The following is a 16812-nucleotide window of genomic DNA, read 5'->3' on the forward strand; positions in this document are numbered from 1 at the left end:
CAGATGGACAGGGGGGAAAAAAGGAAGGGAGGCCTACTGCTGTACAGGGGGAGCAGGAAGAGGTGCTAATGGATGGGAGAAAAAGGAAGGGAGGCCTACTGCTGGACAGGGGGAGCAGGAAGAGGTGCTGATGGATGGGGGAGGGGGAAAGGAAGGAAGGCCTACTGCTGGACAGGGGGAGCAGGAAGAGGTGCTGATGGATAGGGGGGAAAAAGGAAGGGAGGCCTACTGCTGGACAGGGGGAGCAGGAAGAGGTGCTGATGGACAGGGGGGGAAAGGAAGGGAGGCCTACTGCTGGACAGGGAGAGCAGGAAGAGGTGCTGATGGACAGGGGGGGGGAAAGGGAGGCCTACTGCTGGACAGGGGGAACAGGAAGGGAGGCCTACTGCTGAACAGGGGGATCAGGAAGAGGTTTTGCTGGACAGGGGGGAGGTAAAACAAAGGGAGAAGGGCTGCTGCTGGATAAGGGGAGCAGTGAAGGGGTGGTGGTGGACACAGGGGAGGTAAAAGGAAGGGAGAATGGACAGGGGGAGCACGCAAGGGGTGATGGTGGACAGCCAAAACAAAGAAAGACAGAAATACAGAAAGCAGCTAAGGAGACAGAGAGAGAAAAAAATAAAGACAGACATATATTCTAGCACCCGTTAACATAACGGGCTATAAAGCTAGTACTTTTCACAAACCCCCCCCCCCCCCCCCCCCCCCCCCGAAAAGTCCGTTGGCGGTACGCTGTGTATGTTCCACAATAGTAGTTTTCCCCATGTCGCCTTGACATAGAATTCGAAACGCGTTGGCGTTCAGGGGAATGATTTCAAGGCTGAAAGCTAAGTATTTACAATTGATAAAATTTTATGAAAGGATAAGATAAATCACTAGAATTGACAAGAAAAGCAATATAGAAAAGCAATTCAGAAAAAAATAGAAAAAAAGAATAAGTACAGAGGAGGAGGCACCGTGGGGGCAAATGAAGAACTTATCCCCTTCAAACTAGGCTGATTGTCGGGCTGTCTGATACCCCATTAGGACCTCATAGAATATATACCAGCTACTAGAGCTGCATCACTGCACATTAACTGATGAATGTATAGTTTTCACAGGAGCACTTATCACCTAGTAAATAGGTGTCAGTAAGGGTTTCCATGCTAATGGCCTTGAGCTAATTGTGAAATTAGCATGTGGCCATTAATGAGGGAAATAGGAACTGTGGTCATTTTACAGTCATTCTGAAAGTAGCCTCAGTATGCAGAAAAGCCTGCAACATGGCAAATGAGGTTTAATGTTGATAAGTGTAAGGTGATGCATGTTGGTAACAAAAATCTTATTCACGAACACAGGATGTCTGGTGCGGTACTTGGAGAAACCCCACAGAAAAGAGACTTGGGAGTACTGGTTGACAAATTGATAAAGCCGTCCGCGCAATATGCGGTGGCGGCGAAAAGGGTGAGCAGAATGCTAGGCATGATTAAGAAGGGGATCACGAACAGATCAGAGAGGGTTATCATGCCGCCGTACTGGGCCGTGGTAGGCCCTCACCTGGAGTACAACAATAGCACTAGTTATTTTTCACCCAGGGTATACAATCAATATAAATCAACTCAAGAGGGTAGACCAAAACTCAGTCACCCCTTTCATGCCCTGGAGCACTTATGGTCTTTATCCCGATCTTGATATAAGGGGTCAGAGGTTGGCGGTTATTCATGTTTAGGGGATATCCTTGTTAAAGCTTGTATAGCGAAACATGTCGGTGTTAATCCCCTACTAGAAAAAACAAGGAAGGCAACCAAGTCACATCAAGGTCTGTGAGGGGGAAGCTCAAAGTGCCTAACTTGGCTCACAACTTGCAAACCAAATATAGTGTAATATGTCAAAGAACATGTCACATTGTATGATGTTATAGGGCGCTCTCAGTGTGAACCCTCAGTGATAGGAGCACAGCTCCGACACTTCACTTCTGGGCCAAGGCCATAAGCCTCCACCCGCACACCATCATCGAGCGCCCTGTGTGTGCAGAAATCAAACCAATCAACAATCAAAGTGAGTAAACGAAACTCAACACAAGCAACCTGAGCGACCCCCACACAAACCCTGCCAGCCAAACCCCCTCAAAAAACTCACGCAAAATCACAAACAAAGTCAAAAACCATACCAAAAAGTGAAAAACATGTCCAAAAGAAACAATACTTATCCAAAACTGTCACACAAACGGAAAAACCGCGCCAGGAGGAGAGGTTCAACCGCGCTGGTTTCGGGAGGAGCCCTTCTTCAGGAACCTGGCCTCCAACAGAACACAAGGTGTTAATCCCCTGCCAGAGACCACATGATTAAGCTAAGTGATATGCTAAGTGATATGCTTAAAAATCATTCTAAAATGTGAATATTGAAGTTTGAATATATAAAATAGACAAAAGTTGAAAAACATAAATAATATAATATAAAAGATCGATCCAGTGACGAGTTGACACAAAGCTTGGAGCAATGAGAGTGTTTTGAGCCCCAAGTGGTGTCACTGAGGATCGGGATAAAGACCATAAGTGCTCCAGGGCATGAAAGGGGTGACTGAGTTTTGGTCTCACCTGGAGTACTGCATCCAGCATTGGTCACCGTACACGAAGAAGGACACAGTGCTACAGGATGGTTAACACAATCTGGTCTGTTCATAATAATATCTTAGACAAAAACAAACACAATATAAAAATTCACAGGTAGAAAAAGCAGCACAATCACTTTTTAGTATAAACTTTCAAATTACTGGTACATGTGATCGATGAGGTGTCCTAAAATGCCATATTGCGTTACTGAAACAATAAAATGCTGACACTTCACAGTAGTGTTATTGACGAAAATGATATAAACATAAACTGATGCATAACTTAAAAACAGGATGTGATAGACGAGAACTGTTTTCAGATTTAGAGTCAGCATGTGGTCCTTGTTAAGGTACAGGTGACAGACCTCCAGTAGCAAAATGCTTGTTGACCAGTGTAATATACAACTAAAGTTAAAAGAAGAAAGAAAACAACCTTAACCTTATTAGCTTTGGCTTATTTGCAGTAGGGTAATTTCCAATAAAGTTGTTGGTCTTCACATTATGTTTAAAACTGATCTGTTTCCTTGAATGAAAATAATTATAACATGTCCTCAGTCAGGTTTTCAAGATTTCTACAATGAATATGCATGAGTTTAATTAGAATGGACTGCTTCTATTTTATGTAAATCAATCTCATTAATATTCATTATGGAAATGTTGAAAACCCGACTGGGTTGTGGTTCATGAGGACCGTGATTGCCCACCCTTGCTCCAGATGGATGGACAGATGGGCAGCATGAACTCTCTCATAAGTGCTAAAACCTCATAACTAATTTTGCGATGTGTTATTCTTTCCAACCCAATGGATGTTGGGAACAAATTATATATATGGGCTTAAGAATCTTTTCTCTGTAGGCAAAATAATTCTCAAATGTAATAGAATGGGACCAGATTTGGTATAGGGCAGAGGTTCCTAAACCTGTCCTTGGGGAACCCCAGCCAGTCGTTTTCAGGATATCCACAATGAATATTTATGAGACACATTTGTATGCACTGCATGGAAACCTCTCTCATGAATACAATCAACTATTGAACCGGTGGTTCCAGAAAAATTACACCCCCCAAAAAAAAAAAAACTGGCCAAAAAATCTTGGGGAGGGGTCAATATTCAGCTGGCTGGATATTCAGTGCTATGCTGTTTCTGGTGACTGCATTGAATATCTAGGGCTTTTTAGGACTGCGCTAACTTAACGGCTAAGACAGGGGTGTCCAATGTCGGTCCTCGAGGGCCGCAGTCCAGTCGGATTTTCAGGATTTCACCAATGAATATACATGAGGTCTATTTGCATGCACTGCTTTCATTGTATGCTAATAGATCTCATGCATATTCATTGGGGAAATCCTGAAAACCCGACTGGATTGCGGCCCTCGAGGACCGACATTGGACACCCCTGGGCTAAGAGAATATTCAATACTGTTCAGTTAAGTTAATTGATGGCAAAGATAGGACTGCTATTTTTGTGGTTCAATTTGCCTACTAAACTCAGTCAGTTAGCGCTGAACAATGCTGGTTATCACACAATATAGCCGATTAACTTTTTGGTTCTGGCTGTGAATAGTCAGTGGAGATAACTGGCTATCTTGTGTTGAATATTTGTGACTGACACCAAAATGCTATTTAACTGGTTAATGGCCATTTCTGGCCAGTTAAATAGCTTTGAATATCGGGGGTTTGATATACTGAAACATAGCAGACAGGGAACTGCTCCTTTCAAAGTCTCTCGTCTCTCTTCTACCCTTCTGGCACAGACACATACGAAGCCCAGACATACATACACAAAGGGACTGGGGAAGACTTACACGAGCCATGCTCCAAGTCTGCTTGCTCTATCCATTTGTTTAACATGTGTGTGTGTTACAATTGATACTAAACCCCCTCCCCCTTTTTACAAAACCGCACTAGCATTTTTAGCACCGGTTGTGATGGTAACAGCTCTCACGCTCATAGAATTCCTATGAGTGTTGGAGCTGTTACCGCCGCAGCTAGAGCTAAAAACCGTGCTAAACTTTTGTAAAAAAAAAAAGGGGAGAGTGTGTGAGAAGGGATTTCATTAAGGGGCACTAACCAATTTAGTGTGCACTAACTCCCCCTTTTTACTCAGAGGTCCTAAATGCTAAGAGACCCATTATATTCCCATAGGTGTCTTAGCATTTAACGCGCACTAAATCAGTTAGCACTCATTGATGAATTCCCCCCTAAGGGTCCCTTTTACAAAGCCACAGGAAAATGTGGCCTGCGCTATGATTAGTACGTGGATTTCCTGCGTGTTGAGGCCACTTTTCCAATTGGGCAATAATGGCCACGCACTAGTCTTCCTATTAGCACGCGAACCCTTAACGACACCTAATTTGTAGGCATTAAGGACCCGCAGGCTAACTTTGTGTTAATTGGTTAGTGCGTGGTGATGTAACTGTGCTAACTGATTAACACTGGGCATGCCTACCGTCTGCCCCCAAGCCTAAAATATAAAAATTATTTTTCAGTGAGTGGGAAGTGCATGCAGATGTCAAAACTACCATGGGATGCCTGAGTGCAAGCTACAGTAGTGGATTTTAACCTGCTGCAAGCACACATTACTGCTTACCACAGCTTAGTAAAAGGACACCTAAGGTTGGGTATAGAAAGTATTCTTCTGAAACATACCTATACTAAGTTGAACATTTGGGTCCTGATTTTAAAACAGATGATGTTAATTCTCCTGCATGTCTTCTATTTATTGATTCATGTAGCAAACTAATTCTAATGCTTCCCTTTCCAGGGGCTCTCTCTTTTGCAGAGCTTGGAATCACCTTCACAAAGTCTGGAGGCAATTACATCTACCTTAAAGAGACCCTGGGACCTCTGGTAGCTTTTTTATATATATGGGCTGAATCCATTAGTACTGGGTAAGACATCCTTATATTTAAACACACATAGAGCAGCATAATTTAGAAAAAGTCTAAGTCCATTTTGGGCCTAAGGTGCTAGTCAAAGTAACATACCAATACACAAAGGAGATGGTATACTGTAAACCAACACCAGTGAATCCACTCAAATAAATTAGTCTTCAGACCCTCAGAAATGCCACCATCCACTCCATTTTAGTTTCAAAAGTGGTTGGATTTACACATTATATCCTCACCGGGTCACTTATAATCTATTGTGAAGAAAGAACTTTGCTCTGACTCTTTTGCCAATAATCTTATTATAAGGCTAATACTTAGCTGAGGTGGTGCATTCAAAGGGATCTATCACCAACATGTTTCACCCTATACTGGGTTTCATCAGGGCTCCAATCCCTATAAATAAAGATAAATAATATAAATAACTACTGTTGCTATTAAAACCTTTACCAAACACCAAAACCGTTCATTAGAAATAGAGTGCTTACCTCTAAGTTTGAATTGGTTACCCACAACGCGACCACTCATGAATTTTAAAATGGCCACGGGATGCTAAAGCTTGGTTTAAGTATCTCCCTGTGTGGGTGTGCCGGCTGTCTCTGGGCCAATGCGAAGCAACCTCCCATGGGCAAACCAAACACATCACATGGGGGGATAGCTGTTAAACTAACTATTCAAAAGTGTATTTTCAAACACTCCCATCTTGAAGATGAAAGATTGAGAGATTATAAAGATTTCAAATCCCCAGCAGGAACTCATAGGAGAGATGACCATTCTAGTTCAAGGTTCAACCCCTTAGGGGTAACCGTGTTCAGTCTATATATCCATCTCTGTTCCAGAAAATTTAGTTTGGCCTCTAGGTCCCCCTCCACCCCCTGAACTGCCAAATGATCAATCACCCTCCATTTGAGATGATCCACTCCATGTTTTTTAGAAATCCAATGGTGGACCAGAGGGGCTGTCAACGACTGGGTATTGATGCAGGACTTATGTTCATTCAAACGCAAGTATACCGGGTGTTTGGTAAAGGTTTTAATAGCAACAGTAGTTATTTATATTATTTATCTAAAACCCGTTTTTATTATCGGCACTTGGACGTATTTGGGAAATGTTCGACTAAGTGCCGACTTAGGCAAGTTTTTGGACATTTTTCTCTTTCGATTATGAGCCCCTTAACTTACAGTATACCGTATTTAACTGGGTTTTGCTTCAACGATGGACAACGTTGTGCGGTCTTTTTTCCTCTCACTGCTGCTTCATGAAAGACACCAGCTTGTAAAAGAAAGGTCTTGCTAATTCCCTGTAAATAATTTTTGATTTTACTCCTGTAAGCAAGTGTGAAATATTAATGAGTGGAGAAAGGGTGGGAATGCATAACATTCATTTGTATGATTAACTATTGAATGTTTCCCCTAGACCAGCCAATGGTGCAGTCATCGTTTTGGCCTTTGCACACTATTTCCTGGAATATTTTCTTAAACCATGTGTGGCGCCCCCTCTGGCAGTGAAGTTTATTGCTCTGCTGGCATACTGTGAGTATCAAACAACTGAAACCTATGAATCCATATGAGAAGAGAAGAAGAGATGACTTGTGCATCCTGAAAGACACAGGAACCTGATGCATGCAAACCATGCTGCACAATAGGAGGGCAGTCAGTCAAAAGTCAGCCTTGACACTACATAAAATATTCTTTTCAGTTCTGGTATCTCAGTATAAGAAAAATGTTAAGAACAATGGGAAACTGAGCAGCTAAATAAAATGAATTATGCTGATTCATTCAGCTATAAGTAAGATTTGCTGTATTTCTAAGAATGTACTCCATTCCAGACAAGGTTACCAGATGTCCAGATTTACCCGAACATGTCCTCTTTTTAGAGGGCATGTCCAGGCAACTTTTGGCCGGGTTTTGAAAAGCAGATCGCATTGGGAGGGGTATCTGCGCATGTGCAGGATGCAATGCGTGCATGCACAGATGCCCTCCTGACCAATGAGCAGGACGAGGGGGGCAGGGCTAGGAGCGGTGTGGCGTGGGCATAACGGGGCAGGGATGGGTGAAATTGGGCAGGCCTGAAAAGGGGGGGCCTATGGGTCTGAATTTTACATATGTAAAATCTAGTAATCCTAGTAAAAGAGGGTCTAAGTAATACAAATATTTATGCAAATAGGTCATACAATTATGCACATATTTATGTATACGAGGCCCCATAAGTTTCTGCACATGGCTATGCATCTCCTATAGGCCTCCCCATCTATGCTACTTTTTGCTTCTGTTTTCAAATTCTGTTTTGTGTATTATGAAGTTTAAAAAAAATGTAGTTCATTTACTATTTTTAATATATTCAAATTTTAAGTGGTAATATCTATTTTAAAATACAATAAAAGATTAGGACCCAATATTTAGTGCTATTTAGATGGTCGGGAAAGGCTCCTAGCATTCTAAATTACACATACCTGGCTATCTGCCGATATTCAGTGGGGAAGAGTCGGCTATCTCAAGCTGAAAATCCCAGTCTTTGGATTGGCCAGTGACTGGCTATGTAGCACAATACAGCCGGTCACTGCCAATATTCAGTTGCTCACCAGCTAAGTTTAGCAGCCAAAGACAACTGCCTAAAAGGGTAGTATATCTTTGGCCTTTGAGACAGCTGGCTACCTGCTGAATATTGGCATAGCCGGCTATGACCCTGCTGGCCAAAAAGAGACCAGAAATTCAATGCCAGTGGCCATATATGGCACCGGCATTGAATTTCTGGTATTATCTTGGGCCGCAGGTGACAACTGGTGATCTCCTGCAATTTGAATTTGAGCTTGTAGATCCTAAACAAATACGATGTAATGGGGCCATATTCATAGGTAAATTTGAATGGCTCCTTTATGCTTATTACAGCCTGATTAAAAGTGGGAAGGGAGTCCAATGTCTTTGCAGTGAAGGGTTGTTTGTTCTCCCACTCTCTAGATATATCCGTTGCCTTGAACTGCTGGAGTATCAGCTGGAGTGCCAGGTTAATAACTTTCTTGTCCTTTACGAAACTGATGGCTCTCACACTGGTTATCGTACCGGGGATGGTATTCCTAAGCAAAGGTAACGTGCTTCAGTTGTGATCCTAGACTGTGTGAGACTGACCTCTCCTCAAAGGCAACCAGCAGATCCATCCCTCTGTTTCGTAAAGGGACATAGAGGATCAGATGCCTAAAGGGGTAAATTCATGAAAAGTTGCCTAAAGTTAAGATTAATCCAAAACCGGACTTGCTAACACTTGGTTTACGAATGAAGCCCTCAGATACCTGTGGTGCACAGTGATCACAATAGTCACACTGAAGCGGCTATGTCAAGGTTTGCACGTTATCTTTCATCGGGCATTCATGCAATTCTTTTTTAAGGTTTTAACTTAAGTGCTTAAACTTTTGTGCAGATAAACATTCAAAAGCTATATTGAACAGCGACACTTATCTTTTTAGCGAATCGTTTGCTTGCTGAGCTTGAACAAGTGGCCCAACGGGACCCGTTTCTCCGGTTAAGGCTTCTTCAGGGATCTGTTTGTTCGAGCTATAATAATAAAGTGCAACAATTAAAAATGTGTATCTTAAACATAACTTAATTCTTGTTTAATTCTTTAAGTCAGTGGTTCCCAACCCTGTCCTGGAGGAACACCAGGCCAATCGGGTTTTCAGGCTAGCCCTAATGAATATGCATGAAGCAAATTTGCATGCCTATCACTTCCATCATATGCAAATCTCTCTCATGCATATTCATTAGGGCAGTGGTTCCCAACCCTGTCCTGGAGGAACACCAGGCCAATCGGGTTTTCAGGCTAGCCCTAATGAATATGCATGAAGCAAATTTGCATGCCTCTCACTTCCATCATATGCAAATCTCTCTCATGCATATTCATTAGGGCTAGCCTGAAAACCCGATTGGCCTGGTGTTCCTCCAGGACAGGGTTGGGAATCACTGCTTTAAGTTATGTTTAAGATACACATTTTTAATTGTTGCACTTTATTATTATAGCTCGAACAAACAGACCCCTGAAGAAGCCTTAACCGGAGAAACGGGTCCCGTTGGGCCACTTGTTCAAGCTCAGCAAGCAAACGATTCGCTAAAAAGATAAGTGTCGCTGTTCAATATAGCTTTTGAATGTTTATCTGCACAAAAGTTTAAGCACTTAAGTTAAAACCTTAAAAAAGAATTGCATGAATGCCCGATGAAAGATAACGTGCAAACCTGCACATAGCCGCTTCAGTGTGACTATTGTGATCACTGTGCAACACAGGTATCGGAGGGCTTCATTCGTAAACCAAGTGTTAGCAAGTCCGGTTTGGGATTACTTTTGATATTGTTGGGACTTGATACCATTGCTTGTGAAGTAGTGAGTGCCTAAAGTTAAGAGCCAAACATTTGTGTGCTAGGCATCAATTCTATGATAACCGTTCTGCATGGAACTGCAATTACAGAATATTAACACAAGACCATGATTGTTTATTTATTTATTGAGGACTTACTATACCATTGTAATTGACCACATAGGACAAAGCGGTTATCAGGCTAAAATAATGCAAAGAAAAGAACCACATTTGTAGATAGTAAAGGCAATCACTCAACCAACGTAAGGTAGATATACGCATTCCATGAGGGATGCCCAGATCAGTCAAATCCAACCAGGTGAGGTTCCATGGTCCTGCTGAAAAAACCATGATTTGACAGGCAATCTGAAATATTTTACAGATAATTCTTCTCAATTTTTTAAGGGCATAGAATTCTATAAAGTTGGGGCCCTATAGTAAATACACTGTCAGGTGCTTTCCAGCTGGGCCAGTCTTGGTCCAGGCAGGATCATACAGTGATCATTTATAGATTTATATGCCCAACTCAAAGACTGGTGTATGTGTTTGTGCCTAACTGTAGACACTTAGGCATGTAACTGCATGTATTCTATAGCATGTGCCTGCAAATCCTGGCATGACCCTGACCCACTTATGCCCCTCCCTGTTCCAGGCTCCTCTGGAAATTCGTCTCTATGGCTTCTGTGTGCATATTTTATAGAATACCAGCTAAAGGCAGGATTCTTAAAACTTACCATGCCCTTAACATAATCGCTAAACCTTGGGGGTTGTTGGGGAGGGGGGGGGGGGAATCGCCAATGGTGGGAGAGAATGGTCATCTCTCCTGCCAGGTGGAATTGTCGGGGGGTGAGAATCTCCGGTGGCAGGAGGGATTGGACATCCCTCCTGCTGGGAGTGTTGTGGGGGTTAGTGGGTTGTAGTGAAGGAGGCGGCAGGGGACACTGATGGCAGCGGCAGCAGCAGGAGGAAGGAATAGACATTATTCCTGCTGATCTTGTTCAGTTTGTTCGGTGGGGGGGGGGGGGCCTGGGCAGCGGCAGGCAAGGTGTTGGCAGGAGGGAGGACTCTTTTTTTCTGCTGCTCTCCCTGCTAGTTAATAAGCTGAGCCGGCAGAACTTGGAGAGACCTGCAGCTCAGCTGATTGGGGCAGGGAGAGCAGCTTCTTCACACAAATAGCGTGCATATAATTTGCATGCTATTATGCTGAGAATTCCCCGTATAATAAAAGTCGCTCCCACTTTGGGCACTACATCAACTTACCGGCGAGAGTTTTGAGAATCTTCCTCAAAGGTCATTTATGTGCTCAACTGCTAATTGATGAAATTAGTACCAATTAAGACTAATGCCAAATATTGCTAGTTAACTTCAATTAGCAGCTCATTATCATTGTTACTAGCACAACTGACCTTATTCTAGAACCTGCATGCACATCTTTGCACATTAGGGATCAAGTTGGATTTTGGAAGAAAGCAGCCAAATTCTTCTAAATATCAATATGCATTATTCTTGGATGCTTTATATCCTTTTTTAGTCTCATTCTTCAATTTCTTTCTGTTTCTGTCTTTTGATTTCTTGTGCCTTCATACTTTCAGGTCATTCCTTCATTGTTTTTTGCAGTTTCTTGAAGTTGCAGCTGCATAAGATGGCAGGCTATAATGAAGGGAAAGAGCTGTGACACAGTAGCTGAAATCAATATACAAAAGAAGTAGCTGGCAAATTTAGGGTTCTATTTACTAAAGTTTGGTATGGTTTTACAGTTTCCGCACAGTAAGGGGTCCTTTTACTAAGCTGCAGTAAAAAATGACCTTAGCATACAGGGATTTTCCGTGCACCAAGGCCATTTTTACTGCAGCCATAAAAATGGCATTTTCCTATTTTTTGTATTAATGGCCAGGTGCTAATGTTTCCATTAGCGCACCCGGTCATTAAAAAAATTAACGTGTGTGCACTTACCATCACCCATTTTGTAGGCAATAAGGACTCACGTGCTATTTCTACTCTAACCAGCTACACTTACTGAATAGCATTGGAACACCCACTCTCCAATCCTAGCACTGCTCTCTCTAAGCCAAACGGTAGTCCTATAACTGCATTGCTGCCAGTGGGAGTGGGGTGGGGGATTGCTTCAATATTATGTTTTCAATCATTAGGGACAGGCAGGTTCCATGGATTCCTGCAGAGCTTGCCTGTCCCTAACTATGGAAAATGTGATAGTGAAACAGCACCCTCCGCTGGCAGGACTGTAGGTTGAGGACTAACAGCTTAGAGCAGGGGTGTCAAACTCAGGCCCGCAGGCCAAATATGGCCTACAGTGTAATTAGATTTGGCCTGTGAGAAAATACCCTTTCTGTTCCTTCCTTCCCTTCCTCCATCCCATTGTCCACTATATCTTCCCCCTTCTTTCTAGCATCCTCTGGCTTCCCGGTCTCACCTTCAAAGTTAATTACGGCAGCCTACATAGGATCGCTGGTGCTGTAGCAATCCTAGCAGGCTGCTGTCAGCCTCCGTAGCACATTCCCTTTGCCTCAATATCGCCCCTGACATATAAGGAGGGGCAGGTTTGCGGCAGAGAGAACGTGCTACGGAGGCTGACAGCAGTCTGGTAGAATCACTACAGTACCGGCAATCCTATGCAGGCAATTGTAATTAACTTTGAAGGTGAGACCGGGAAGCCGGATGATGCTAGAAAGAAGGGGAAAAACATGCAGGCCTTCAGGTGGGGGTTCTGGTGTAGAAGTACACGGAGAGAGGGAAGGAGGGAGGGAAGGTGGGGGTCCAAAGAGATATGCATATACTGGACTGAGGGTGGGGGTAGGGGAAAAATAATGTGTCTAAAAACAGAGGAGAAAGAGAGATGGTGGAGGGAAGGAACAGAAAGGGAGAGAAGTTGGACACCCAAGGGATAGAGATACTGAATAGGAGGGTAGTTGGGAAGAGAATGGGAGAGATGGTGAACCCTGGGGTGGTTGGGAAGGAGGGAGAGATGCTGGATGAAAGGGTAGTTAAGAAAAGGAAGGATGGTGGATCTGGGGATGGTGGGGTCCATCACTGCAGCTGCGGGGATGGAGACAAAAAAATGGAAAGATGCCAGACCTCCGGGGGAGGGAAGGGAAATGGAAGGGGAGGACAGAGATGGAAGATGGATGGTTAGCACCGAGAAAGAAGAAAATGACAAATGGGCAGTTATCAGAAGAGAAACAGAAACCAGAGCGTGAGTTCAACATGATTTGAATAATGACCAGACAACAAAAGGTAGAAAAAATAATTTTGGTTTCTATTTTGTGATTACAATATGTCAGATTTGAAATGTGTACCCTGTCGGAGCTGGTGTTAGATAGCAAGTGTGAACTAGGACCTAAAAGAAACATAGAAACATAGAAGATGACGGCAGAAAAGGGCTACAGCCAATCAAGTCTGCCCACTCTGCTTACCCACCCCCTGTCTATGCCCTAATGACCCAATTTCCTTATCTTGACCCTCGTAGGGATCCCACATGGGTATCCCATTTATTCTTAAAGTCTGGCACGTTGTCTGCCTCGATCACCTGCACTGGAAGCTTGTTCCAATGATCAACCACTCTCTCTGTGAAGAAATACTTTCTGGTGTCGCCATGAAATTTTCCGCCCCTGAGTTTGAGCGGGTGCCCTCTTGTGGCCGAGGGTCCCTGTGAGGTACTTAAATGTTTCGATCATGTCTCCCCTCTCCCTACGTTCCTCAAGAGTGTAGAGCTGCAATTTGTTCAGTCTCTCTTCGTACGAGAGACCCTTGAGCCCCGAGATCATCCTGGTGGCCGTCTGTTGAACCGATTCAATTCTGCGCACATCTTTACTGTAATGTGGCCTCCAGAATTGCACACAGTACTCCAGATGAGGTCTCACCATGGCCCTGTACAATGGCATTATGACTTCAGGCTTTCGGCTGACGAAACTTCTATTGATACAACCCAATATCTGCCTTGCCTTAGATGGAGCCTTCTCCACTTGATTGGCAGTTTTCATGTCTGCACTGATGATTACTCCTAAATCTCGTTCTGCTGAAGTCCTAGTTAAAGTTTTTCCGTTCAAGAAGTACGTCCTGCATGGATTTCCGCTTCCGAGGTGCATGACCTTACATTTCTTAGCATTGAAGCCTAGCTGCCAGGTTGAGGACCAACTTTCCAATGTAAGCAGGTCCTGCGCCATATAATTCTGTAAACTGCATTCACTTACTATATTACATAGTTTGGCGTCATCGGCGAATAGTGTTATTTTACCTTGAAGCCCTTGAGTCAGATCCCCTATGAATATGTTGAAAAGGAGTGGACCCAGGACCGAGCCCTGCGGCACTCCACTGGTCACCTCCGATGTTTTAGAGAGGGTACCATTAACCACCATCCTATGAAGTCTGCCACTCAGCCAATCATTGACCCATGCAGTTAGTGTCTCTCCTAACCCCATCGATTCCATCTTGCTTAGCAGCCTGCGGTGTGGGACACTGTCAAAAGCTTTACTGAAGTCCAGGTACACGACGTCCAAAGACTCTCCCAAGTCCAACTTTCTTGTTACCCAGTCAAAGAAGCTGATGAGATTGGATTGGCAGGACCTACCTTTGGTGAATCCATGCTGACTGGGATCCCGAAGATTCCCTTCATTCAAGATCGTGTCCAATTTGCTTTTAATTAGTGTTTCCATGAGTTTGCACACTATTGATGTGAGACTCACCGGTCTATAATTCGCAGCCTCTGCCCTGCAACCCTTTTTATGCAGAGGAACGACATTAGCTAATTTCCAGTCCAGGGGAACTTTCCCCTTACTTAGGGAGAGATTGAATAGCTCAGCCAACGGTTTCGCCAGGACATCGCTCAATTCTCTGAGCACTCTTGGGTGCAAATTGTCTGGTCCCATGGCTTTGTTCACCTTGAGTCTTGCCAGTTCACTGTAAACTTCACCTGGTGTGAACTCAAAATTCTGAAACGGGTCTTCTGTGCTTTGTGTTGCCTTCAACTGCGGACCGTGTCCCGGTGCCTCACAGGTGAAGACTGAGCAGAAGTATTCATTCAGTAGTTCGGCTTTATCGGAATCTGCTTCCACGTAACTTCCGTCCGGTCTTCTAAGGCGTACTATCCCGTCTGTGTTCCTTTTTCTGTTACTAATATACCTGAAGAAGGATTTGTCCCCCTTTTTAATGTTTTTTGCCAGAATTTCTTCCACTCGAAGTTTTGCCTCCCTAACTGCCATTTTGACCGCTGTAGACCTGGTCCTATATTCTACTTTTGCCTCTCTTTTCTCCGTGCGCTTGTAGGAGAGAAACACTTTTTCTTCTCCTTAATGAGGTGCGAGATCTCCGCGGTGAACCATTGGGGTTTATTGTTTCTTTGTCGTTTATTTACTGATTTTATGAAGCAGCTAGTTGCTTCATGTATGGTTGATTTCAGTGTTAACCACTTAGCTTCTACATCATCGGTCTCCGCTTGGTCCTGCAGCGTCTGATGGACGAAATCTCCCATGCGTGCGAAGTCTGTGCCCCGGAAATTGAGTACCTTTGTTTTCGTGTTTGATCTAGGGAAGCCTTTCCTAAGGTTGAACCATATTATGTTGTGGTCGCTGGAGGCTAGCGTATCTCCTACTGAGACCTCTGAGACGCTTTCCCCGTTGGTGAGTACCAGGTCGAGGATCGCCTGGGCCCTAGTGGGCTCCGTTACCATTTGTTTGAGACGTGCTCCCTTTATGGAGGTTAAGAGCCTCCTGCTACCACTGGTTGTCGCTGAAAATGAGTTCCAGTCTGCATCAGGCATATTGAAGTCCCCTAGCAGTACAGATTCTCCTCGTAGAGTGATATTCTCTATGTCTTCAATTAATTCTGCGTCCATGTCTTCCAGTTGTCTTGGGGGTCTGTATACCACACCTAGATAAAGGCATTTTTCTCTGCCTCTTGCCAGGTTTACCCAGAGGGACTCCCCGGTGTACTTGACATCTGTGATCCTGGTGGTTTTGATGTCCTCTTTAATGTATAGAGCTACCCCCCCTCCTAACCTGCCCTCTCTGTCCTGACGAAGTAGATTGTAGCCCGGTATAGCCATATCCCACCCATGTGAGTCCATGAACCAAGTTTCAGATATTGCCACCACATCTAGGTCGGCATTCCTTATTTCAGCCTCCAATTCTAGAATTTTGTTACCTAAACTGTGTGCATTGACATACATGGCCCTCCATATCTTGTGTTTGCTAAGTCCCTGTGAGGCGTATCCTACCCGAGTCGGTGTGACTCCCAAAGAGTATTTTTTATTTATTTTGTTTACACCACAGAGCCGGTATGGGGTTGGGGAGATTGTAACCCTATACTTCTACTAAGACTAAGGGCTCCTTTTACTAAGGTGCGCTAGCGTTTTTAGCGCACGCTGCATTGCCACATGCGCTAACCCCGTGCTATGCGCCAAGAACTAATGCCAGCTCAAAGCTGGCATTAGTGTCTAGCACATACGGCAATGCAGCACACACTAATTATGCGCTAAAACGGCTAGCGCAGCTTAGTAAAAGGAACCCTAAGTGTCTTAATAAGAAATTTGGCCCATGACTTAGCCTGTGTTTTAGATTTTGGCCCCTTATGTGATTGAGTTTGACACCCTGGCTTAAAGGGAACAGTGATTCCCAGCAGTGGCATAGAGAAGGTAGGAGGTGCCCAGGGTGGTGGAGTCCTCCTGTGCCCTCCTTTCTGTTCCTCCCCTGCCACACTTGCGCCTCCCCTTCCCCCAGTACCTCTTTAAATCTTTATCAGCATGAGCAATTTCTCTGGCCTGCTGCTCATACTCTCATTGGCTTTCCCTCTGATGTCACTTCCTGACCTCGTGACCAGGAAGTGATTTCAGAGGGGAGCCAGTCTGGTGCGAGCAGCAGGTTGGAGAAGTTGCTCATGCTGATAAAGATTTAAAGAGATACAGGGGGAAGAGAGAGTGCGAGTGTGGTGTTTTTAGGCGCTTCCTGAATTCCTCATAAGTAGTAGGCGAGAGCAATTGTTCTAGATC

At 44.1% G+C, this 16812-nt stretch overlaps 2 protein-coding genes across 4 annotated transcripts in view; one reads left to right on the plus strand and one right to left on the minus strand.

Annotated features, from left to right (window-relative positions):
- PEX26 (peroxisomal biogenesis factor 26) overlaps nt 1-5988 on the minus strand; it is a 48633-nt gene extending 42645 nt beyond the window's left edge. The window contains exons 1-2 of one of the 2 annotated variants that reach the window (XM_033951834.1): nt 5959-5988; nt 5793-5866 (exon numbers count right to left, since the gene is read on the minus strand). Coding sequence is in view for 1 of the 2 variants with exons in the window: in XM_033951832.1 (XP_033807723.1) it covers nt 5788-5828 (41 nt within the window). In the remaining variant the exon portion in view is untranslated. Of the gene's footprint in view, nt 1-5787; nt 5867-5958 lie in introns of those variants that run through there. The other variant, XM_033951832.1, reaches the window with a different exon arrangement.
- Nucleotides 1-16812, plus strand: part of LOC117363697 (cystine/glutamate transporter-like) — a 162986-nt gene that overhangs the window by 82317 nt on the left and 63857 nt on the right. For both annotated transcript variants that reach the window (XM_033951830.1, XM_033951829.1), the window contains exons 3-5: nt 5347-5473; nt 6887-7002; nt 8428-8553. In XM_033951830.1, coding sequence (XP_033807721.1) covers nt 5347-5473; nt 6887-7002; nt 8428-8553 — 369 coding nt within the window. The remainder of the gene's footprint in view (nt 1-5346; nt 5474-6886; nt 7003-8427; nt 8554-16812) is intronic.

Source organism: Geotrypetes seraphini, chromosome 7, assembly GCF_902459505.1.
Source record: "Geotrypetes seraphini chromosome 7, aGeoSer1.1, whole genome shotgun sequence".
Lineage (NCBI taxonomy): Eukaryota > Metazoa > Chordata > Amphibia > Gymnophiona > Dermophiidae > Geotrypetes > Geotrypetes seraphini.